The sequence below is a fragment of the Rhinichthys klamathensis genome, unplaced genomic scaffold, assembly GCF_029890125.1.
Source record: "Rhinichthys klamathensis goyatoka isolate OS25496 unplaced genomic scaffold, OSU_Roscu_1.1 h1tg000220l_1, whole genome shotgun sequence".
In the NCBI taxonomy this organism is placed as follows: domain Eukaryota; kingdom Metazoa; phylum Chordata; class Actinopteri; order Cypriniformes; family Leuciscidae; genus Rhinichthys; species Rhinichthys klamathensis.
Window position 1 is genome coordinate 2,026,005 of NW_026606744.1, and position 27,365 is coordinate 2,053,369.

A 27,365-nucleotide genomic window follows, 5' to 3' on the forward strand; every position below is an offset into this window, starting at 1 on the left:
TGTCCCTTTAATAATGATACATTTCATAAGGCACAGTATACTTTACAATTCATATGAAACACAGATCCAATTGAATCAGGTTAACATTGGAATGGAACACCTTTATTCAAATATGTATATCCACTTGAATTTTGTTTTGGTCAAGTCATTACTGAATAATGAAAAATAATATTGTTAGCTTTTTTCTGTCCAGACCAGCAGTAGGCAGTAGAGCCTACACTGCTTACTTCACCCCATTGGTGTGATCTTTGATTAGATAAGAATAAGATAGTAGATATTTTTCATTTGATAAGCGTATTGTGGTCTAGTGAGTTGACTATTGTTAGGCTAATGGTTGGATCCAGCTGTAGCTACAGACCTGCCAACCTGTACGCATTTTGCGTAGCGGGCACGCATTTTGACCTCAAAGTACGCTGGTACGATTTGTCACCATATACAGTAAAAGAAATGGACACAGCGACCCCATAGATTTCAACGGAGAAAAGTGAAGCCAATTAGAAGCACTCATTTCCTGATGGCTGAGCGTACTGCGCATGCTCAAACTGAGCTTGACGACGTAGATGTCACGTGAGCAACCTGTCTGTCTTCTAGTAGCTGTGCCGAGAGAAATCTGAATAATTCACTTCCACCGGAGAGCGTGAGTAGGAGCTGTCCATGCACTAGCAGCAGGATCAACTTTATGACTCTATGGGCTTCTCCCTTGACTTTATGCCTCCACGTCCCCCCGATTGCCTGCGAGCTTCTCCTCCTGTCTATACGGTAATTTCTCTACTGTGCGACGGAGAGTCGAGGGGTTATTACACAATCGTTAGCCTATTTTTACAAAAACTGCTTCTAAGGGGCCATTACTTAAGATTCAAGGTAATGGAGCCTTTTATACATTGTCGTGTTTCTTTAGAAATAAATAATGGACAAATGGAGTCTTTGGACGCCTCAGATGTAAAGTTATTGGCTGTCAAAGTGACGCCAAAATTAATGGGAGTCAATGGAATGCTAACAGCAGGTGAAGTTCTGCTACAATGGAGGCTTCAGTTTGGATTGGATGAATTACCCCCTTGTTTGTCACTCCAAACTACGCAAAAACCTGGTGACGCCGCTGTGCATGCGCAGTCCTCAAATCATGGTGTCCGCATAATAATGTAGAATTCATAGACAATTGGAAAAGTTTTTGGGGCAAGCCTGACCTGTTGAAAAGAGATGGTTTTCATCCCTCCTGGGATGGTGCTGCTCTTCTCTCTAGTAATTTGGCTCATAGTCTTAGAGATAAAACATGACAATCTGGGGCTCAGGTCAGGAAGCAGACAGACTGGCTAAACCGGCCGTCTGCTATCGGCCTTGCGTCACCAAGGTCAGATAAATCCCATCACATAGAGCCTCTTTCACCTAGATATCATCATATAGAGACTGTGTCTGTTCCCCGAATTTGGAAACCCCCAAAACGTCCAAAAGGTTAAAAATGTAATTGATAAAAAATAAAAAACAGATATAAAACCGATGAGCAAATGATAAAGCTTGGGTTGCTGAATATTCGATCCCTTACTTCAAAATCGCTAATAGTTAATGATATGATTTCAGATTATAATCTAGATGTGCTGTGTTTGACAGAAACCTGGCTAAAACCAAACGATTACATTACTTTAAATGAATCAACCCCACAAGATTACTGTTATAAACATGAACCTCGTCTGAAATGCAAAGGGGGATGAGTTGCTGTAATTTATAGTAATATTTTCAAAACCACTAAGAAATCTAGTTTTAAATATACTTATTTTGAAGTGTTGGTGCTTAATGTAAAAATATATAGTGTAAACGATACATTGTAAACTCAATTGGAGTTAGACAACACGTGTCAGGACCTACTCATTGTCGTAATCATACTCTAGATCTAATACTATCACATGGAATAGATATTGATGCCGTCGAAATTCTGCAGCAGAGCGATGACATCTCAGATCATTAACTAGTCTCATGTAAATTACATTTAGCCAAGGCTGCAAAGCCGACTCCGTGTTATAAATATGTTAGACCTATCACTTCTGCCACTAAAGATTGCTATATAAATAATCTTCCTAATCAGTTTCATCATCTCAGCATCCCAGATAGCCTAGAAGATCTTGATATGGCAACAGAAACTTTTAACTCTCTCTTTTCCAGCACTTTAGACGCAGTTGCTCCGTTGCGCTTAAAGAAGATTAAAGAAAATAATCCAATGCCGTGGTACAACGAGCACACTCGGGCCCTTAAGAGACCAGCCAGAAAAATGGAGCGCAACTGGAAGAAAACTAAACTAGAGGTATTTCGGATTTCATGGAAGGAGAGCTCGGTTGCTTACAGAGAGGCCTTAAAAGCTGCTAGATCTGCTTATTTTTCAACCCTATTAGAAGAGAATAAACATAATCCTAGGTATTTATTTGAAACAGTGGCTAAACTAACGTAAAAGAAAGCTTCAAGCACAGAAGTTTCCAAGCAACACAGCAGTAATGACTTTATGAACTTCTTCACTTATAAGATCTATAATATCAGGGAGAAAATTATAACTATGCAACCGTCTACTACAGTATCACATCAGGGAGTGCATTGTAGTCTCCCTGAGGAAAATTTTTATTCATTTGTTGCTATAGGAGAGGAAGAATTTTGCAAACTTGTTAATCCATCTAAATCGACAACTTGTATGCTAGACCCTATACCGACTAAGCTACTGAAAGAGATGTTTCCAGAGGTCAAAGATCCTCTTCTTAATATCATTAATTAATCTTTTTCTCTAGGATACTTACCAAAAACCATTAAGCTGGCTATGATTAAACCGCTTGTAAAAAAAACGCAACTTGATCCTACAGAATTAGTCAATTACAAGCCGATCTCAAATCTGCCTTTTCTGTCAAAGATATTAGAAAAAGCAGTATCCTCACAACTGTGTTCCTTTCTTGAAAGAAATGATATCTGCGAGGATTTTCAGTCAGGATTTAGACCGTACCATAGTACCGAGACAACTCTCGTAAGAGTCACAAATGATTTGCTCTCATCATCCGATCGTGGTTGTATCTCTCTATTAGTGTTACTCGATCTTAGTGCTGCATTTGACACCATTGACCACAACATTCTTTTAACTAGAAAACTATGTTGGCATTAGGCGAATTGCATTAGCATGGTTTAAATCATACTTAACTGACCGTTATCAGTTTGTAGCAGTAAATGAAGAGATGTCTTATCGATCACAAGTTCAGTATGGCGTACCACAAGGCTCAGTACTAGGACCGCTGCTGTTCACTCTGTACATGCTACCATTAGGATATATTATTAGGAAACATGGAATTATCTTTCACTGTTATGCCGATGATACTCAGCTGTATATTTCTTCACGCCCTGACTAAACTTACCTATTCACAAAATTAATGGAATGCATAGCTGATATAAAAAATTGGATGACTAGTAATTTCCTACTACTAAATTCTGAAGAAAAAAAAACAGAAATTCTAATTACTGGACAAAAAACTTCCACACGTAATAACCTAGAATACTGTCTAACACTTGATGGCTGGTCTGTTAAGTCTTCGTCGTCGGTTAGGAACCTGGGTGTGCTCTTTGATGCCAATCTTTCATTTGAAAGTCACATGTCTAGTATTTGTAAAACCGCAATTTTCCATCTTAAAAATATTAAAAATATATCTAAATTACGCCATATGCTCTCATTAACAAATGCGGAACAATAAGTTAATGCGTTCATGACATCAAGGCTAGATTATTGTAATGCTCTACTGGCTTACCAGAACCAGGAAATATAACCATATTAGCCCGGTTCTGTCAACAATGCATTGGCTCCCTATTAAACATTGTATAAATTTAAAAATATTGCTGATTACTTACAAAGCACTAAATGGTTTAGCTCCCCAGGACTTGAGCGAGCTCTTAACACATTATAGTCCTTCACGTCTATTGCGATCTCAAAATTCCGGCCAGTTGATAATACCTAGAATATCTAAATCGACTGCAGGCGGTAGATCCTTTTCCTATTTAGCACCAAAACTTTGGAACAGTCTTCCTACCATTGCCTGGGAAGCAGACACACTCTGTCAGTTCAAAGCTAGATTAGGGGCTCATTCACCCTCAGGGTGTTTGTTTTGTTTGATTGCCATTTGTTTGATTTAAGACAGTAATTTAATTTGTATTTTGTGAAGGTAAGTTATAGTTTTATTAAAAGGCTCATTAAGGTCAAACTGCAATCCTGACTTGTGGTCTCCTGTTTGTGCTATGGTAAGGTGTTATCTTTCGATTTCAATCTTTGTTTCCATATAGTACAAGGTGCCATATGAAATGTTTCATAATTAAATGTATCTTATATTTGAATTTCTCAACATTCTTCTCACCACTGATAATGGGCTTTGGACTAAATTATGCCAGTGTTCCATTTTCTTTCATTTTAGATACCTCATACATTTGAGTGACAGAACACTCTGATTTGTCATGCAATATTTACATATTTGGTATTTCTAGATTCAGCACAAGCCCACCTTTCCAACAAGCCGTCATATGTGTTTCTATGATAATCCCTGGCAAAGCAACCACAAAGTAAATTAAAACATTCTGCATAGATATTAAATTTGTGCATGTCCGCTTATTTTAGGTATGTGTTTATATGTGTCTATTTAATTCCATACATCAAGAAATTCACATCCAGTCTTTTCTAGTAGTTAATGCAACTTCCTGACTACAAACATGTCAAGTTTCAAAGCTCTCAGAGCTTGTGTGATTGATCTGCACTAGTTTATATGCCTTAACTCCCATACGGACAGGCTATATTTTAGTCCTTTTTTGGTTTTGGGGTTTATAACAATATCTGTTAATTTAACAATCTTAGCAGTAAAATATTTTGAGCCAAGAATCCATTTCATATATGGGAGACCTTAGAGATGAGGAAAAATATTGTTGGGTTTAGTTCTACCTCCGGTAGGGGTATCTCAAAAACTAAAGCACTTTTTGACCATTTGTCACTAGCCTAATAGATGAATCATTTACTGCCTTTGATATCCCACAATCCTGAGCATTCAATCCCGTGACAGTTCAGCTAAAAAATAAATATGGCATCTGACAATATGCGGTTGGTGGTCAGTTTGTGTAAATGTCAATTGTTTACCTATATTTGTCCCACTTTTGATGTCATTTCTAGCGTGAAATTACTGTTATAGTAATTAAATATTCGCTTAGTTATCACCAAAGCTCTCTCTATTTTGTTGTAGATCATTAAAACTTTACGCTGCCTCTGAAGTTTGTCAGAAATCAGTTTTGTGAAGTATCTTCATGCGCAAACGCTGCCTTCATAGTCATGCCTGATTAAGGCAGCAAGGCAACAAGTCAGCCGCCTAAGCTTTCGGAAGCAGCAAATGTCTCTGTTTCAAAACCTTGCACTTAAAGAAATTAATAGTTTTATTCAACAAGGACATATTACATTGCTCAGAAGGGACAGTAAAGACTTTTGCATTCTTACATGAAAAAATATATTTCTAATAAATGCTGTTTTTCTGAACTTTCTATTCATCAAAGAATCCTGAATTTAAAAAAAGTATGGTGTTCACAAAATATTAGGCAGCACAACTGTTTTCAACATTAATAAAAAAAAAAAAATTGAGCACTAATTCAGAATATTAGAATAATTTCTGAAGGATCATGTGACATAAAGAAAATACAGCTTTGGCATTAATAATGTCTAAGTTAATACTTGTTCAAAACAATCACTTTAGCAAAGTTTGTACTATTTTTGGTTTATTTTGATAAATAAAATAATTCATTTTTGTACAAAAAATATACTGTCATTAAAATATGTTCATTTAAAAAAATACAGAAACAAAATTATAAAAATAAAAAAAAAGATTCTGAAAGCATTGAATGAGATCTCTCAATTATTTAATAAAGCTTTACAGTAGTAGAAAATACATATGATATTTTATTCAAATGAAATGATTAATATCATATTTTTAAATATGATGGTTTCATTATAAATATGGTGATAAGAGTAGTGCTGCCGCGATTAGTCGACGTAATCGACCATGCAAATTAGTCGACGGCAATTTTTTTAGTCGACGTGTTGTTTTACTATTGACCGCTATTTATTTTTGGTCTCCTACTGTCACAAACGGCTCACTGTAATTCACCTCCACACACCAGTCTGTGCGCCGTGCGCGCCCTGCTGGTTTATCTGCTATCATTTTCCTTCACGTTCCCGCCCGCCTTCACTGCTTTGATATGAAAAATTGCGGAGGCAGGTGACGGAGCTTTCACAGTGGGCTCGTTTGCTGCGGTCCGAGTCCGAGCGCGAGCGCGATTGTTCCCGGCGCCCCCCGCAGCGTTGGTCTGGTTTCACACTCAATTCTATCGAACCCTGTTGAGTTTGCGTGCATCTTATGCCATCGCAAACGTGCACGTCGCATGATAGAAAACAGAACGCGGGTCAATATATTGTGTTTTTCAAACGGACTCTTGAGGAGATTTCCAAATGTGTTGCCCTGATTGCACGCGCAATGCGCGAATACACTGCAGACTCAACTCTCGCGTATCCAAGGTAAATCATCAACACTATCATCCCTTACATGTGTTTTATTTAACTAAATGCATCATAATCAGCTAAAACGCATGGGCAGGTTACTTAACTTCCTGAACAAGCGCTCCCGAGTCCGTGTTGCTTTCACATTCACGCGAACCGCGGCACGGGCCCGCCATGCACGCAAGTGTAAACGCGAGCTACATAACTGCGTGCCTGCCTGCTTTCAGGGCGACTCATAGTGGGCTAGTCCAGACTCTTTCAATTCAATTCCAATTTATTTGTATAGCGCTTTGCACAGAAAATGCATTGCATCTACTTTACTATTCAGAGTGATGTTATCAGTTATGCTTTTCAGAAATGTACATAAATTAATCATTATTAGCTTACTGTACATTTTTTAAGGCAGAACAAAGAGCTAATTTAAGTAACACATACATGTTTGTTATTAGAGGATTAGATTAGGACTCTGACTAATATGGTATAGCCTAATGGAAATGCAGATACTTAATGCTTAGATTGTTAATACATAATGTTTTTGAACAGGTGACATTTTATGTTTTGGCCCTTCAGTTGAGTTCAAAATAAAATGGACACAACGAAATAAACACTTGATTTTTTTAATTAGTTGTTTAGATTAGTCGACTAATCGAAAAATTAGTCGAAAGATTAGTCGTTAGAAAATTAGTCATTAGTGGCTGCACTAGATAAGAGCAGGGGCACATTTTACCCCAAATACCATACTATACCATTTTACATATTCTTCCATTATTGAAAAACTGTTGCTTTAATTACCTTGAACAAAACTGAACAAAAAAACATTAACAAGACCTTTGTCTCAAAATATAGACAATATTTTTTATCACTTCTCATTTGTTACATAAATCTTTTTAAAACATTTTTAAAAACATCAAATATTAGATCAAATTAGCGCACAATCAACTTTGCATTGCTGTCAGTGATCGCGTCAAGAATCAGACAAATTTTCAAATGCATAATCAAAAGCGGTTGTTAAGAAAAGTACTGAGCAGAATTTAAAAGAGGTTTTGGGTTTAAAAGAGAATAAAGTCAAATGTGCGTTTTACCCCGGTGCGCATTTAGCCCCGTTGTACCCTATATATATTTACCCAATATTGTCTCTGTTACGTTATTAATTATAGTAAACGCATAACAGAGGCACACACATCACTGGCAGATCACTTAAAGTGAGTGCTCAGCCAAAAATAACTAAAAATAGGAAAAAAAATAAAGTCGGCATTCCACGGCTCCACAAATATACAGAGTCTGTCAATATATTTCTGTATTTTTGGAGCCTTGATTTGCCCATTGATTTAACTTTATTTTTTTAATGTTTTTAATTATAAAATTTGTATTTATAATTTGTTTTTGTTTTTCCATTTTAAAAGGTATAAAATGTTGCAATATCTTTGGCCAATCCTTTTAGAACAACTTTGCAGTCTTTCAAACAGTAAAATGCTGGAGGTTGGCTCACGATGTTTTGGAACAGATCGAATGCTACATTTTCCACTAAGGAAAGAACAGCAGTATTTTCTGATGGAACAGTGCAGATTTGGCAGGGCAGGGGGTGTCATGATGCAGTGACAACATCTCAAAGCATGCTAAGCTTTTAGTGTGCATGCAAGCTGATCACTCAAAACAGCATCATTTATTTCTGCGTGGCCGAGACCCGCTGTTGGAAATCCCCAGAGAATATAGAGAGACTGTAAGAGGGTGCTGACGACACACAGCTAGCAGAAGCTCAGCAAAATGAAGAGATACACTGACATTCTTAGGAGCTCATCAACAATCAGTGTTAAGATCATCAGTTCAATACAGCACTGTAAAGTGGCACCATGAAATGAGTGCAACCCACTCATAACTGTTTTGGAGTCCTTTGCAATCTCCCAGTATATTTGTAATATGCTTAGATTTTTAACAACCTGCTGGGAACATTGAGAAAAGTTCATTGTGTTTGGCAAATTAGTTTCCTTTTCTTTTTTAAAAAGATTCAAAATAACTTAATACGTGATACCGCACTAATGAAATGAGCTTACACATGCTGAACATCTGCCCTCTGCAGTTTAACTGTGGAGGTTCAGAATATGTTGTAGTTACAGCATGAGGCAGAGCCTTAGAAATGTCCCCCGTAGCAGCAGAGAAGGACGCACACCGTGCAAACTGAGGGAGACACATTGATTGTATTGATTTTTAGAGCTCAGAGCTCAAGCATCACCAACAGCAGCGTCAAATCCATCCCTGCGTCCGTGAAGAGTCTCTTCACGCTCTGTAACTTCATCAGCAAACACTCCAACCATCTTTTCTTACTAAGATCTCAGATTCGAATGAGCCTTGGTTTTGTCTGTTGGCTCTCCAGCAACCAAACAATAGCTGAATGGTAATCATTTGACCTGTGCTTGTGTGGTCTGTTTCTTACTTGCCCAGCAGAACCTCACAGCAGAAATGTCACCACGATCTACACTGAGGGTACGGGAATGTGTTTGTGTGCACATTTCTGCAGATCTCAGGAGATTGGAGTTGAGAGAAAGTGGGAGAAAGTGTGATTATATTCCTAGAGGGGAATAGCTGCAGTGTGAATTGTGCGGGAAAGATTATTTAACTAATCCCAAACTCCGACAGACACAACCAGAGTTTGAAACTATTTTGTTAACTGTTACTTTCACCATTTAGATTTTCTACAAAAATCAACTTGTTGGTGTGTCATTCAATCCTCCTTTCAACCCTTAAAAGTCTTTCACCTCTGTTCACAGCTCGTACCGTTTTGACAAGTCAAGCCGGGACATGGTCAAATACCTCACCAATATCACCGCAGATTTAAGGTGAATATGAGCAGACACACACTTAGCTGCTCAAAACTTGTAAAGGTAGTGTAGACTTTGATACATGCTTAGAAAAATAAAACTCATTAAATAAAAGTTATTCAGTAAAGACAACTCAAAACTAATTTTATAACTCTTTATAAAATCGAACCTTTGTGAAATAGGATTACTCTTTTTTCCTTTCCTCTGTCTTTCTCTTTTGGGGAGTCGTGATGTTGTATTTTTTCTAGATAGTATTGAGTGCACAGGCACAGTGCCTCATTAAGTAGCCTCTAATTTGCATTGTGCTTAATTTTCCTGCATTGATTGGATGCTTCAGCACAGCCAATCGAAATGCCATTTTTAAGTTGCATTGAATCAGAAAGAGAGGATGGCTTCAAAGGACATAGATAAATAATGTAAAAGTTGTTACATGATCCTTAATGTAGTAATCCTTAGTTGTTATTAGATACATAGATATAGATAGATAGATAGTTAGATAGATAGATAGATAGATAGATAGATAGATAGATAGATAGATAGATAGATAGATAGATAGATAGATAGATAGATAGATAGATAGATAGATAGATAGATAGAGTATATAATTCACTTTCTTTTTTATTACCTTCTCTTCCTTTCATTGTCATCTTCACTGCATGTCTCACTGCATAGTCAAAGCTACCATCTTCAGACCTCTAGGGAAATCCATCCCAGCATCACACTGGAACCGTCTCCCAACTACAACTCGCCAAAGTTCCGCTCCAGGAACCAGAGCTACATGAGAGCGGTCAGCACCCTGAGCCAGGCCAGTTGCGTCAGCCAAGTCAGCCAGGTGAGAGTCACATCTGCTCGGCTTCACAAAGCTTAAAGTAATCTAGGGTTTTTCATACTCGTCAACAGTGCAGAAAAACACAACACTTACAGAGGATTTAGGCCCCATTTTCCCATTTATATACAATATAGTGTTATTGTGTTTGTCTGTTTCTAAATAGCCAGATTTATCAGCCTCTAACATCTAAATCTCTCTGAAAGTGAAGTAATGTGGGTTGTATTGATTTGTCTTGAGGTCTTACAACATGGTTTTTATTTCTTCGGACCCGCATTTTGCACACACGCTCACTCGCTCTGGATTTCTAAGCACCATCAGTGACTTGCTGTGGTCATTAGAGGATAATTCCCTTTTAATGGAACTTGATGGCAATCTTGGATTTTAGAGATTGCCAAATGGGAATCTGATGGCTAGTAAGAATCCTATCAGGCAAGTTCAGCTTGACTAGATATATCGCTTTATCACAAAGATGCTCATCTCAGATTTTTCAAGTCGATCTAACCAGTTATTGCTCAGGAATGGGACGGATTTAAAGAAAGCATTTCATTTCCTCCGTCATCTGCGGGAAGGCTTCATGTTTGATCTGTAGAGATTCTGCCGTGACAATATCACAATTTTTATCTCACGTACTGTACAGTCCTGTGTAGATAAGATTAGACTGAACACTGGGACTGAGGGATAAACATAGGCCTAACTGCAAATAAAGCCATGAAAATGGAAGAAAGCAGCCAGATGAAAAAAAAAAAAAAGGGAGGATGGTTAGAAGAAACATGCTGAGATATATTGACTTGGTTTTTCTGTTTCTGCAGGTGAGCGAGACCGAGGTTAATGGACAGTTTGAGTCAGTGTGTGAATCCGTGTTCAGCGAGGTGGAGTCTCAGGCAATGGATGCTTTGGACTTGCCGGGCTGTTTCAGGACACGCAGCCACAGTTACCTGCGAGCCATCCAGGCTGGATTCTCACAGGACGATGACTGCGTCCCCTCCATGACATCATCAACTGTAACCTCCACCATCAGGTCCACCACAGGTAAGTGGGCTTTCCTTGTGGATAACCATGCACACCTTTGTCTGGTCTCGGCTTGTGTTTGTCTCAAAGCAAGAGTTGTGGCAGTAGCAGTATTCCAGATAACTTACTTACTGTATTCAGTGACTTAGGTTTGCCTTTAACAATACAAAAATAGTTAAAAAGCTGTGAATACTATATATATATATATGTATAACAATTGACGTGTTTTTTGGTTTTTTTTTTGCTATTTACAATTTGACTCACATTTCCTATTAAAGTTAATGGCCAACTGATGAGTAACTTGATTTTACATAGTCTGATTCTGCTTTAAGGCATACCTGAATCAGTTTTTATGAATACAGTTTCTGGTAATACAATTGTAACCTTCAAAACGATGATTAGGCAATTTAATTAAGAAAATGTCCGTTTAAAAACAAAAGCTCTTAGCTCAGTGATTAAATCATTTCATGAATTTCATGAATTTAAAATTTGCATGACTTAATTATTAAACGCATAAATGCTGAACCCTATGAAAGCATTGAGGAGTATGTTGTTTCCCAATTAGATTCAGATCAGTGGAAAAGCTGTTCAAATGATTATTTCTGAATGAATGCATCGTTTTACATGTAGCATGGCATGCATGCATGTGAACTGCTTACTGCAGAGTGATTGTTTTGTGTAAGGCTTCAAAACCCAGAGGTAAGTGCTGGTGTGCCTCAGAGCATAAGAATATGAACCCTATTGAATTCAATCCCCAAATATTGTGGCAAAAAAATAAAATGGTGAAAAGTGAAACATCCAAAAAAAATTTTTTTTAATATTGTGTCCAAATTAAGATATGACCTTTTTTATTCTTCCACTGTGTGTTTTGTCTCTCAAGATTTTCAATTTGGATCTCTACCTTGTCCTATTTTCTGCCTCAGTTGACTCTTGGCTAACAGACAGGGAGGGGGTGAAAAGCAATGATGGAGACACGAGGTGGTGTGTATTGCGATCCCAAAATGTTTCTCAGTCGGATGATTGTCACTCTGTGGGCTTTCTGTTTCTCACTCTCTCACATCTCCTAGTCTCTACCTCTCTCTCTCTCACTTTCTCTTCCGGCTGTGGAAGCTGGTTTTAAACGTATCAGTTTTGAGTTCTCTTTCCCACAGGGTCCGCAACTGAAGCCGTGCTTGAGCGTTTGAGTTTTCAGGCGGTTAAAGGGTCAGTGGTGAAACAGGCCTGCTAAATAAATATAATTAAGTGTTATTGTGAATTAAGGCCAAAACATTTTGACAGAAAATATACAGTAAATATGCTCTAGCGTTTTTTTTGCACTGCCTTCTCACTGAAATATGCTTGCAGTATAACGAGCAATATTGGCTTTCTCACAAAGGGAATCTCTTTAAAAACACTTGATTTTGAGCTTAATTTGACTAAATCCATTATAGTAAGTCTCATATATATTTTGCAACAGTGACTGGGCAAGGAATATTTCAAAGAATACAATCACTGATCACAAAAATTGCATGTGTTAAACTATTTATAAAGCAATGAGCAAATTTTTTGTTTGAATTTGGCTGTTTGTGTGTCGAGGTACCGGTTGAAGACAATGATTCCCCCAGTAAAGACCTGGTCAGTGGACCTCTCATGTTCAATAGGGTTCATACCTGCTTTGTTGAGACACACACACACACACAAAAAAGAAAAGAAAAGCTTTTGCTCGCAATTGCCTCCTTTCAAGGCACAAAGCACAGACCTGCTCTGTCAGAGGGACCTGGTAATGCTCTATGAGATGCCGTTGTTATTATCCCCTGCAGGTGTCCTCAGGCTTCAGTTCTCTGTTTTGTGCTTTGAGAGATGAATATGCAAATAAAGTATGGAGTGAGAAGGCAGAGTAATAACAGAGCTGTGAGTCAAAATGGGATCTGTTTGCTAGCGTGATCACAATAACTCACAATAACTAGCTCCCGCCACCTAAAAACAGGGAGTTGAGATTGCGTTTGTTGCATACTGAGCAAACCTCAAAACAATTTGTACAATTTTACAAAGCCCTTCCATTTAAAGTGTGTACATACTTCTCTTTTTCTAATAAATAATTAATTCCCATATCCCTGCAATGGACTGTTAACATTTTTATCTGACCTATGTGATAACATCATTCACACAAAAAAGATTTAACCCTGATCTGGCCTGAAACTGATTTTGGCTCACACATGTTTGGTTGAACTCTAAATGGAGCCTGCAAACAGCACAATTCCCCAGCTGGCCTCACCACTGGGCACATTACATACACTGGCATTTTTATATTTTTCTTCCAGAGGGAAATGATGTGCTGGAGGGCACGGGTTTGCTTAATGAGGACAATTTACTCAGCGAGGGGCCAGACTTAACCTCCATGGCCTGTGGGGATATGGGCCTCCGCGGGAGAGGAGATGAATCCAGCACCCTTTATGGTAATAGCTCACCCACCACGTCTCCCTCGTTACCCCCGCTGAAAACGAGCGCACCCATCAGGCCGCGCCCTGTTCAGTCAAGTGTCCAGGAGACGGCAGATCTAGCCCTGGCCATCAGCCAGCAGTGGAGGGATGATGTGTCAGCCATGCGTAAGGAGTTAGCCGATCTCAGAAAGGATCTGTGCACAGAGCTCAGAGCCTTTAACATGAACTTTTCCACCTTTACGCAACATTACAGCACCTGGTCACCGAGCTGGGTAAGGGAAACCCAGACAGCTGCTCCTCAAGTGTCTGTCAGCACCCAGGCAGGAAGCAAGACACTGGTGCGACAGAACACAGCAGACGCAGCGGTTAACTGCCCCTCACCAGTTGATCCCAATATTTTTTCCATGTCTCCCTCAGAACCTGCAGATAAAAATGTCCTGCACGTCTCGGCCTCTTCACCATTTTTTCAAACTGACCCCAACTCTGAATTAGCAGAGATTGATGATCCTACTTTTGCTAATCTTACCCCTCCAGATCCTATTGATGTGGCATCACTTTGTTGGCCTGATCTAGATTCGGACTCAATGACTCCTCCAGATCCCCCAGAACCAGTATTAGAACCGTATTGCTTTACGAAGTCATCAACTCCTGAGCATGTGGAATCCATTGTTTTAGACTTCACAAATGTAGAACTAGTGAACCTGGCCAATTTGCAGTGGCCTAAACTGGATCCGGATGATACTGGCTCTCCACCCCAAGAATCTCTTGATCGGCCCTCTCAACAATCTCCGGAACAACCTGGTCCATATACAATGGACCTTGGTAGCACGTCTACACAGGAACAGTCAGTTCTAGAATCCATGCAACCATTGTTGTTGAGTCAAACAGATGAAGAAACTATGGACTTCACATCACTAGAATTGGACTCTGTTGTCCTGAGTCCAATGACCCCAGATTCTATGAATCTTCATGACTTAAAATGGCCAAGTTTAGAATCTCTGGAGCTCAATGTTTCTGGCTCTCAAAGCCCAGGTCCTGTAGATCTGGCTCTACCAAATCCTCCAACCCCAGAAACTGTCTATGAATATTCCTGTGAGTCTACAGAACAAGAACCACCCTTTCCAGAACTACTGGACACCATTTATCTCCAACCTGCCACTCCAGAGCCTGAATCCCGAACAGAGTCTGACATATCAAACCCAGCAAGTCCTGAACCTCATTTTTCTTCTTGTCAAAAGCCAGCCGTACATGAACTAGACACTCAGGCTCTTGTTTTGTGGTCCAAAAAGGAAACATTCATGGTTTTTGCTGAAGGTAGTGCCATTAACGTCCCAGAGTCCTACTCTGAAGAAGAAGATGGCCAGAATGTAGATTCTCCTTACCCGATGATAAATTTCCCAGACACTGTGGAATCAGCTCACCTGGAGTCTGAGACTCTCTACTCTGCCGTTCTGTGCTCAGTTGAGTCAGATACGTTTGATCCTGAAGTCACTAGCATGGATGAACCAACATCACAGGAGCTGAATCCACCTGGACATGCTACCATAGACCCAGCGACTGTGCACCCCTTCAATTTATCCCTTTTGGAGCTCCAGTCAGCTTTAGACGTATCTAAGAGCGAAACAAGCGATAATGGATCACCAAAGGGAACAGCAGCCATAAGCAGCCCTTCTCATTCACTATCCGGTAGGGATTTCCTGTGGATTCGATGGCAGCGGAAAGCACGTGGACGGCAGCCAATGTCACGGAGTGCCAGTATGGAAATTTACCACAAGAAATACTCAAACAATTCAGTGATGTCTTATATGTCACTGTCACTCTGAGATCACCAAAAAGTGCATGAAGCTACATGGGGTGTGCAATAGAAAATCATATATAATATTTATAGACAGAATGTAAGACTGTTAGGTTATGTAGCAAGATGTTTACAGGTCTGTCTCCCCAATGTGTGTGTGATTACATAAGAGAGAATGCGAAGTAGAGAGTGTTAAAAGGAAAAAGTAGAAGGGATAAGACATTGTTACAATTAAGGCATGAATGAAGTCATGAGAGGGGTTGTAGCTAAAAGATGTCTGATGACAGCAATGGGACTGCATTAGTGTACTCCAGATATTCAGCACCTATTTACACTGCAAAACTGGCGAGTCACCTTGAACTTCACTCCTCTCCAGGGACACTCTCTGGCTTTACAGAGACTGAAATGTATTTTAGTAAATACTGTGATTGTTTTTTGGCAGAGAACGAAGACTTCCAGTCAAGACACTCTCTCCAATGAACTTTAGAAATACAGAGTAAACTGTAAAATAGATCTCTGTATGAAATGGTCCCGGTTAAACCAGAAATTTGGTCCTTTGTCATGCTCTGAGAGGATGGGGGGTTGGGAGAATACTTTTTCAGATGGAACAAAACAGAGTATGAAGTGGATGTCGACCAAAGACCTGATACAACTGCATATCGCTTGGATACATTTTAAGGATTTTATTAATCTTTTTTTTTCTCTGAATGTAATGTAGTGGTTGTTTCTCTGGTATGAATGATGGCATCCTTTATTCCATTTTACTTCAGAGCCAAAGTCTCACTGTTAAAGTGGAGGACATATTAGTACTGTGAAATTTTCAAAGATACAACGTCTATGTTACGGAAATCTGTGAAGTGACTGCTGTTTCTTTTCTTTTTTTTCTTTGTTTTTGCTCAAATCTTATAGAGATCTGGTGGGAAATAGGACATGTTGAATGTGATATTTTTGGATTCTCTTTCTGGGCATATTCATATGTGGAAATATATCAGATATTAATATTAAATGGATATTTCTTAAGGTTAATTACATTTAAGGAATTTGGTTACTGATGTTTGAAACTCTGTTAATCTGCTGGGATTACATGAACATACACTGAGCATGTGGGTTGTTTTAAAGTTTATTTAAAAAAGGGATATAGATCTGCAGACCACACAATTGCATATGGGTAAGGAATGAAGACCTGTGGTATAAACACGCACTTTGAGGTGACTGGTATACTTGTACAGTTAGTTGTAACCTTTTAAACAAAATTAATCATGCACACTTCTTACAAATCGATGCTAATCTTGCAAATCCACACATATTATTATAAATGAGATACAAAATACTGTGCATCCTTATTATTTCCACATATAATATATTCCCCAGTAATTCCGTGTATTATTTTAAATGTACAGCCTATTGTATCCAGTGATCTTTCCTGCAAATATGAATAACATTACACACGCAGCTCTAATTAACTGCTATGAGAGCTCCCCATCTTTAAAATAAGATGCCAGTTTATTTGTGCCGATATGGTGACTGAAGCTATTAATGTCAAATCAGCAGTCTGTTTGTATTATTAAGAATATTATGTACATGTATGCGAGGGAATATCAGGGTACTAAAGAAAATACTCTGGCAATCTCTAACAATTAAGATTTGGTTTGTATCGACAAATGTAATGCAATGACCTTGTATCTGACAATCAGAGGAAATTGTGAAACCGGATACAGTGATTAATTATTAGCATTCTAATTATTAGCAACAGTTTACATCTAATTAGTATGACAGAGTCATGCTAAAACTGAAGTAGTTCTTGAAGCAGTTAATGTAGTTGAGATAGCAGTTTTACATTATTAGTAGTAGTGAAAGTATTTTTTTAATCAAGTGGTTGTAGCTAATGCATCTAATTATGTTTAGATTTATTTGCTTGTTTATTTATTTATTTAAAACCTGGACTTTCAGGGCTCTCTGCTTTTTTGTTAGTCAGCCAGCCAAATGACAGACATTAATAGTGAGTTTTGAGAACAGTGCAAATATTGGGTGGTTTTAAAAGCTTATAAAGACTTTAAATGTGTTTCCCTACAAATTAAATCTGGCAACATATCTTTAATCTGTAAATATTCAATGTTAGAATGGAAATCTTGGCTAATTCCCAGTTCGCATGCCACAACTATGTATACAGTATGGTCATAAAATGGTCTTAATACAGCATCAAAGAGTCATTACAAACAGCGACCACGATTTCCTTGTGTAGCGCAAGAGGTTGTGGGAAATATTAAGCTACAAAGCACAGACAGATGCATATTTTGAACATTCACTAGAAATAGTATGCAATTTTGTGATTCGGTGGACACTAATCTTTATCTCATATACTATATCGTACAATTAGCATGCGTATTGGGATTTAGCCATTGCAAACAGGTCTTCCTTTATTCATACCGGAGCTCTCAGGCCTTATTTTAAGCATTGTCCACACATTGCCCTCTGCTGTGCTGGAGAGCTATTTCTTAAGTAATAAAAGTGGGTTTTACATACATATCTAGAACAGACCCACAGGTGCTTAAAGTGCAGGACAAAACTGACTGTAGCAAAACAAATAAACACATTAAGATGCTCATTGGTCCCATCCCCACTATATTAAGTCATTGCAAGTCTTTTCAGTGGGTTGGAAATACCTGACAGAGCCTTATGGGTTATTTAAGTGTAGTAAAAGCAGTGTTTCTTTGGGGGGGAGGGGTTTCCCGGTACTGCACATTTCATTGGCTGCTTGTGCATTGTGTGCCTTGTCTGGCTCATGAATGTGGGCTTTTAACCACCCAGCCTCAATATTGTTGTGCCACTGTGATTTTTTTCTCTTTCTTAATGGCTACAAAATTTCAGAATGAAACCATCTGGACTTTAAGGTTTCGAATATTAACCACAGAGATCTTGAAGCCTGAAAAACCATGTGAAAACGAGCCTCTTTATCTCTCTGTATCTTCGCCTCTGTCAGCTGATTGTTGGTTTTTCTGAGATCAACTTAAATGTCTGCAATCATGATGATCTGTAACTAAGTGAATGTTATTCATTTAATTAAATAATAAAACAAGAACTTTTACATCAGAACATCAACTGTTTTAGGCCGTTGCAAAGTGGACTCTGAACCAGGGTTTTTTTAAACACTTTGTTGTAAGCTACAGTACCTCTCTCTTCTCAGTTCTCACATGTACGCATCCTTTTGTTTGTAAGCCTTATTATACTACTTGATCTGATGTAATAATAATATTAATTTCCTAACGAAGGCCCTACAGGTTGACAAGTTTATAGCTGATCAAATTACCACAAGCAGTAACACTATAGATGTCATTGCAAATAATTCAGTGTGACATTACACAAAAGAACAAGTGAACAGAAGGTTCTGGAAGCAGCACTGAACTCATGCAGTTTTCATTAGATTGCAGCATTCAGTTTCAACATTATGATTTCACTTCTAAAATTGTTAGCTTTCTGACTAAAACACAGATGTTTAGTTTAGGTTGAAGTGACTTATTTTTTATTTTTTTTAGTGGTTTTGGGTCTGATGTATGTGGTCTCTTAAATACACAGTGGAAGATTTTTTTATTATTATTATTATTCAGAAGATGATCACTTTTCATCAGGTTTTTTGTTATTAATTTTTATTTTCCAACTGTAAACTACTTCTGTTTAAATCAAATGCCATGATGCAAAATTCAGTTTTGATGAATGTGTACTGAGCTCAAAATGTCGTATGTATGTTTGTATGTACTGTATGTTTGTGTCTTATGTCTGTGTGCGAGTGTGGACTGTGGTCTGGCTTCAAAAGGCTTATGTGTATGTTTGCTTATAGGAATTCAGTTCCATCTCCCTTCTTCAGGCAGTGTGGACCGTCCTTCCCAACAGCCACCAGGTACAGACACCACTCATCTTTACATTAGCTTGAACTCAGCATATTCATCCTTCAACTAGGGTTCATGTTCAAGTACCTGCATCAAAATAATTAAATACTGTATATCATCACAGCAATACAAACGTAAATTTTAAGCAAAAATTTTATTAAAAAATACATTTTTAATGAGGGAAAGACTTCATAATCCCATGAAGCATTATGAATGATATAATCAAAGTAAAACCTTGGATAAATATAAAAACATTTGATTTAAAGATGTTGATTATGTAAAGAAACAATAAATGTTTATACAAATATTTTAGTAGTTTAGGAGCATAAAGATAGACTATGCCATTCACGGTGCCAAAATAATTAGTCAAAATATTTCTTGGGATTGTTCCCACACACCTCCATGAAGAATTATTTTGGCAAGATTTGTTTGTCTCAGTTCTCTGATTGGTGGAAAATTTCTGGTGGATTTTCTTGCAGAATCGTGGGTAATATAGTTTTTCACCTGGAATCCCGCTGCAATTATAAAACAAATGATTGCAGACTGATGGCTTAAAAAAAAAAAGAATGTTCAGCATTCATATTCTAACTGACAGTGATGTCGCTGTGGCATTTGCATACAGAATTGTGATTGGTTTAATTTATTCACATCTATTTGGATACTGAATTGTGATTGGTCAGGTCTCCCTTGCCTAAATTTCACCATTTGCAGCTATCTAATGATTTTTGAGTGCATCGAACTTAAAACAAGATGAGTGTCACTAACTTCAACACTGTTCTTTTGCAACCTTGTAATTACTAGTTTAGTCAGTGTGAAGCACTCTCACAAACTCGTTCTCTCTCATTTCCCCCTTCCTCCCTTCCTATCTCTTCCTAATAATGAAAGCACGGTGTCATCACTCTTAGCTCATTTGATAAAACAGGCAGCACAGAGAGAGTTATGAGTCCCTGTTGCGTTATTTGTTTGGCTGTAACATCTATTTTTGTACCAGTGCTGAATCACTCCACTCACTCCTTCTCCTCCTTTCTCATTCATTCTCGGCCCTTCAAACTCTCTCTCTCTCTCTCTCTCTCTCTCTCTCTCTCTCTCTCTCTCTCTCTCTCTCTCTCTCTCTCTCTCTCTCTCTCTCTCTCTCTCTCTCTCTCTCTCTCTCTCTCTCTCTCTCTCTCTCTCTCTCTCTCTCTCTCTCTCTCTTCCACTACCTCTTTGTTACGATCCATCTTTCTCTTTTAATCTCTCCTTATCTCTCTTTCATTCAAGCAGTCTTTCTGATTCAGTTGTTCACATGACCTTTCTGTGAGTTTTTAAAGCTGGCTGATTTGATGAGAGGTGGTTTAGCAGGGTTTCATACATTTTGTTCAGGATTCTTTGATGAATACATTTTAAATGTCTTTTCTGTCACTTTTGAATAACTTCGAATTTCTTTCTTTCTTTCAAAAAAAAAAGGAAAAACAAAAACATACTGACCCCAAACTTTGGAACGGTTGTGCATATTTCAGTCTCTCCTCGAAACACTAAACTCAATTAGAGGACACATCCAAATCAAAGATCCATTTATCTGCCTGGTCCAGCTGTGTGGATTAGAGCAGAAAAGATTTGTGGATAACCTTTTGCACATCAGAACGCATGGCAGGGTTCACAGTCTGTTCACAAGAGTAATCAGAGTGCCATTTCTCATTGTTTTTCTCCTTTATTAATGAAGAGGGAGTTTTTGTTATAGTTACGTATGTACATATATAACTTGCTATAATTAAGTCAGTAGGCTCATTTATGACACATTTTCTTCATTTTGAATGAGTTATCAACGCTAAAGATTTTTGTACTACAATATGTTCAATACTCAGAATAGTTGCCGATTAATATGGTGTTGGCCGTTTCTTAAAGGTTTACATTTGGTCTACCTCCAATCTTGAATATTTGGTACCATCATGTTGATGTACAGGAGATATTTGACTTTAAACCTCTCCCTCTAACAGCGGTCACCTATACACCCAGTACACCCACCTATAAGAGGACCCCTCCACCCGTGCCCCCTCGTTCCACCTCGAAACCCCTCATCTCCATCACAGCGCAGAGCAGCACAGAGTCCACGCAGGATGCCTACCACGAGGGACAGCTGGCCAGAGGTGGACAGTGCTATTGTAGTATTATTTATTAGCTTTTAATTTTTTTATTATCAGCTTTCATTTTAATTTTTAGTAATTTTGTTGTGTGGTTTTATATTTTTTCTATTTATTTAATAAAAATCTTACATAGTTTTTAATTTGTTTAAATTTCAGTTTTAGTCATTTTAGTACTTTAACTTACATTTATTTAATTTTGTTGCCAAGGGGGGGTTTAAGTATTTTAAAATACCCACCGTAATATTGTATTTAAGCTTTATTTCAGTTACCCGAATACAAATTTTAATAGTTTTAGTTTTAGTTTACAATAACAACCCTGTAATTATAACAACTAAATAATACATGCGTTTACCATACTTCTGACTATGCAAACAATGAGGGAACGTCCAGATTTAATACCAACCTGGCATGAAACTCTAGATGGCGCAGGCTGATAGGTCCTTAACTAATTTAGTAGGGATCACATCGTTATCTACATAGCGCAGCTGATTGGTTGCTGTTGCATCAGTGGCCAATGAGCTGCGGCTCAACATTCAAATACTGGTAGTGTTTGCTGTTAGAAGTCGGCAGCGTGCTTTCAGAAACCCTCCACCTTCCCCAGCTCCACCTGTATAGATCTGCTGCGGTATGGCAAGCCGTTTTAACTTTTATTCATTTCCAGGATATGAATTGTTGATATCAAGAATTACATTTTTGATATCAACAATTACATTTTTTGATATCAACAATTAAATTTTTGATATCAACAATTCAATTGTTGATATCAACAATTGAATTCTTGATATCAACAATTCAATTCTTGATATCAACAATTGAATTATTGATATCAAAAATGTAATTCTTGATATCAACAATTGTATTTTCACTAGTGAAATGTCACCATAGACTGCCATTCAAAATCAATTGGTGATATCAAGAATTGATTTCTTACTAGTAGGAATATAATTTTTGATATCAATAATTACATTGTTACTAGTAAAAATGCGAATTCCTGATATCAATAATTAAATTATCACTAGTCTAAATGTCTATTCTTGATATCAATAACTGAATTGCTACTAGTAAAAATGTTCATTTTTGATATCTGAAAATGTATTTCTGATATCAATATTATTTCAGATATCTAAAATGGCTTTCTTACTAGTAACAATCACATTCATGATATCAGAAATTAACATTGTCACCAGTGAAAATTGAATTATTGATATCAAAAATGAACATTGTTACTAGTAGCAATTCAATTGTTGATATCAAGAATAGACATTTCAACTAGTGACAATTTAATTCTTGATATCAAAAATAAAGGTTTTTACTAGTAAGAATTGTATTTCTGATATGTGAAATTGGAATTTCAACTAGTAAGAAATCAATTCTTGATATCAAGAATTGATTTTGAATGGCAGCCAAGCCGTTTTAACTTTTATTCATTTCCAGGATATGAATACTTGATATCAACAATTACATTTTCACTAGTTAAAATTATAATTATTGATATCAGGAATAATATTTCTACTAGTAACAATGGCAATTTTTGATATCAGGAATTACATTTTCACTAGTAACAATGCTAATTCTTGACATCAACATTTACATTTTCACTAGTTAAAATGATAATTCTTGATATCAACAATTGAATTGCAACTAGTAAAAACTATAATTCTTGATATCTGTAATTGTATTTTCACTAGTGAAATGTCACCATAGGCTGCCATTCAAAATCAATTCTTGATATCAAGAATTGATTTCTTACTAGTTGAAATTCCAATTTCACATATCAGAAATACAATTCTTACTAGTAAAAACCTTTATTTTTGATATCAAGAATTAAATTGTCACTAGTTGAAATGTCTATTCTTGATATCAACAATTGAATTGCTACTAGTAACAATGTTCATTTTTGATATCAATAATTCAATTTTCACTAGTGACAATGTTAATTTCTGATATCATGAATGTGATTGTTACTAGTAAGAAAGCCATTTTAGATATCTGAAATAATATTGATATCAGAAATACATTTTCAGATATCAAAAATGAAAATTTTTACTAGTAGCAATTCAGTTATTGATATCAAGAATAGACATTTAGACTAGTGATAATTTAATTATTGATATCAGGAATTCGCATTTTTACTAGTAACAATGTAATTATTGATATCAAAAATTATATTTCTACTAGTAAGAAATCAATTCTTGATATCAACAATTGATTTTGAATGGCAGTCTATGGTGACATTTCACTAGTAAAAATACAATTGTTGATATCAAGAATTACATTTTTGATATGAATAATTCAATTGTTGATATCAAGAATTGAATTGTTGATATCAACAATTGAATTGTTGATATCAAAAATGTAATTGTTGATATCAAAAAATGTAATTGTTGATATCTAAAATGTAATTGTTGATATCAAGTATTCATATCCTGGAAATGAATAAAAGTTAAAACGGCTTGCCTAGCCTATGGTGACATTTCACTAGTGAAAATACAATTACAGATATCAAGAATTATAGTTTTTACTAGTTGCAATTCAATTGTTGATATCAAGAATTATCATTTTAACTAGTGAAAATGTAAATGTTGATGTCAAGAATTAGCATTGTTACTAGTGAAAATGTAATTCCTGATATCAAAAATTGCCATTGTTACTAGTAGAAATATTATTCCTGATATCAATAATTATAATTTTAACTAGTGAAAATTGAATTGTTGATATCAAGTATTCATATCCTGGAAATGAATAAAAGTTAAAACGGCTTGCCATACTGCGGTGGTTATTTCATGTATGTTAGATGTGCAGCTACAGCATGTCTTACATGCTTACACAGCAGCATTTCTGTGAAAGTATTGGCAGTAGCAAGTCTCAGTACTTGCTCTGCAGCAGCAGCAGTGTGGCAGATCTATATCGCCAAGACCAAATACATTATCATTACCATATCCATTACCATTACCATGCCAATCTCTCCGAGAGTTGCCATGATAGAAATACAAGTTAAGCTCAATCGACAGCATTTGTGGTGTAATGTTGATCACCACACAAAACAATTCCACTCACCCCTTGCTTAAAAAAAAAAAAAAAAAAACATGGCTATAGTTGGTTATAGTGAGGCATTTGTAATATATAAAGCAAAAAGGCTAATTTTGGGAAACTGAAGCTTGTTGTCCAGGTAACAAAGTTGTAAAAGGGAATGTAAAGGCTAGTAAGCGATTTCCTTCATACTAAAATCACGTTGATACACAATAAAGGTAGAATTTTTTTTCACATATATATTTCTTTAATTTTTAAGGAATTTTCCTTTAATTCTGAATATTGCATCATTCACAACCTCACTGTCTCTTTATATGTCCTCAAAATAACACCATATTCTCTTTATGCTCATCCCACAGGCCTCTGGGGTTCTGATGGGTTGAGTCTGAGTTTGGGTCGAGCCCTTTATAACTCCACTGACAGTCTGGACAGCGCCAAGGCCGTCACTATTGCCATGGAAGCGGCTGCCATGGCGATGGCAGGAAAGAGACACCCCTCCACAGACAGCCACAGCTCAGTAATGACCTGTGATAAAGCTGTGCTGGTGTCCAGGGCGGAAGAGTACCTAAAAACACCCAGGTCTTCAATAGGAATACAGGTGAAGTGTGAAGATCCTGCATCACCACTTAAAAGAATAGTTCATCCAGAAATTTAAATTCTGTCCTCATTTATTCATTCCAAATCTGTATGATGTTCTTTCTGCTGTGGAACACAAAATAAAATATTTTAAAGAATGTTTCAACTGTTTTTTGTCAGTACACTGATCGTCAAAGGAGTCCAAAACAACACTGAATTCCATTGACTTTAATTGTATAGACAAAAATAATAAGACATTTTCAAAATATCTTCTTTTGTGTTCCACAGAAGAAAGTAAAACTGTGTCTACACTGGACACGACAAAGGGTCTGTTTCAAATCCATTTGTCCTTCCTATGAGAAGTATTATGAGTGCTTGGAGTACGTCATAAATAGAACGAGGCATCAGTTTACTGTCGGGGATTTGTCGCGCTGCATCGCATCCAGTGTAGACAACATCACTGATTATAATGGGTTCTGTTGTCTTTTGTCACGTCGCAATGTGCCGCTCACGTCCGGAGTAGACACGGTGTAAGTCATACAGGTTTGGAACTTTCATTTTTCATTGGAATTATCATTTTTGAGTGAAATATATATCATATATATATACAGTGTTTATATATTATATACATTATAAAAGCTTTATCTTTTCCCTGTTTAATATTCAGACAACCACAGGTAAGCAATTCATAGGTTAATTTCATTGAGAAGTCTATAGGGGGTCTTGAAACATTTCTCTCAGCCCGACAACAGCAATATTGTCTTAACCAATAGCATGAGTTTTGGGGGCGGGGCTCCCCATTTTGTTGACCAATGGGAAATGGAGGGTGTTTGGAAAACCTGTTTGCAAACAGTCATTGTTTTTTGTTTGTTTCTTTTTTGCAGTTCTTCTCAGTGACTTCAGCTTTAACTGGTCTAAATAGAAAGCTGCCTTTTCTTACCACTTCTCTGCTGTTTTGAGCTCCCGTCTGTCTGTTGTGAGCAAAATATTCTTGAATGTGCTGACTAATGAGAAATGTAACCCACAGGCACTCATGCAAACTGAATCTTACCTAACCAAAGCAATGTAGGTTATTTTGAAGTCCAAACACTGAAGTGTATACAAACCCATACACCTCCAGTCTGTGTTGTCATGCTAAAAATAGCTTCCTGTGAGTCATCATACCGCAATCCATTAATTAACATTCAACTCAGGCTTCACTGAATGGGCTCTCCCTCTCTCTTCTTCTCTTAATCTCCCTATTTCCCCATCTCTATCTCTTTCGTCCTCCCTCCCTTTCTCTCTTGATGTCTCTCGCCAGCAGTTATCTGACTTTGCCTTGTGAATATCTGTGTTGAGATCATGTCCTAATAATGTTAAATGGGTTTGCCTCTCTCAGCCCTTTGGTGCATCTGTTCTCCATTCATTGTCCACACTGCCCCCTAGAGGTTATGCTTAGAGGGAGCACAATTAACTGCCAATGGGGGTGAATTGAGTCCATAAATATTTATTTCCAACTACAAGCATGAAACAGAATTTAGCATTATTATTTTTATTAAAAAATATGTTTGCCCGCCAGACTGCAATTATTTAGCTGTTTTCCTTGCATATACAGCACAAGTCTCTGTCACTCATTGCACAAGATGAGCCAGTCTCTGTTGTTCAATAGCCCTGTCCCAAATGGAACACTAAGCCCTCGCGATCTTTCTCCGAGTCCACACTTTCGAAGTCTGCGGGGCTCGCGGGCTCTGTTAAAGTGCATATCGAAGGCGCATATTGGCAAAGGGTTCGCTCGAAAGCATCCTTCTGAAACCTAAAATGACAAATGGGACACCCTACAGTCTTGTGGACTTAACGTACATGCATACGCGACGGCCATTGTAACTTCACAAGACCGCAAGTGCACATGAAGTGTGCTATTTGGGACAGGGCCATTGAAACAAAATCTGTTACTAAAACAGCTGTTTTGGCAGCTTAATTCAAGGAATATCCCACATAGTTCTGGAGAACAACTAGGTACATTTATAGGGGTTTTAGCCTGTTTCTCACCATAAAAATAGTTAAAATACAAAACTAAAAACTTATGTTGGTAAATTTTCTACTAAGGTAAAAGCGATTGAAAGATTTCGAGAGTCACAACAGATTTACTTTATTAGTTTACATGTCTTTGATTTGAGTTGATTTAATACGTCTGGATTTAATCATGCATTATGTTGCATTTTCTAATAAAGTGATTTTACCATTTTTTTCTCTCCAAAACCAATCTTTAATTAAACATGGCACTTGCCAAGCTTTAAACTTGAATCCTGGTTATGTTGGGAGTAAACTGGTCAATATGCTCTATTAAACTGCACGTCATATAAGTGAGAA

The 27,365-nt window shown here is 37.2% G+C and overlaps 1 protein-coding gene across 4 annotated transcripts in view; it reads left to right on the forward strand.

The window, feature by feature from the left end:
- Positions 1 to 27,365, forward strand: part of dlgap2a (discs, large (Drosophila) homolog-associated protein 2a) — a 185,337-nt gene that overhangs the window by 148,448 nt on the left and 9,524 nt on the right. For 3 of the 4 annotated variants that reach the window (XM_056264366.1, XM_056264365.1, XM_056264367.1), the window contains 4 exons: positions 9,301 to 9,369; positions 10,024 to 10,183; positions 10,990 to 11,209; positions 13,489 to 15,912. In XM_056264366.1, the coding sequence (XP_056120341.1) occupies positions 9,301 to 9,369; positions 10,024 to 10,183; positions 10,990 to 11,209; positions 13,489 to 15,431 (2,392 nt within the window). In that variant the 3' untranslated portion in view covers positions 15,432 to 15,912. Of the gene's footprint in view, positions 1 to 9,300; positions 9,370 to 10,023; positions 10,184 to 10,989; positions 11,210 to 13,488; positions 15,913 to 19,238; positions 19,299 to 21,263; positions 21,414 to 24,799; positions 25,039 to 27,365 lie in introns of those variants that run through there. The other variant, XM_056264368.1, reaches the window with a different exon arrangement.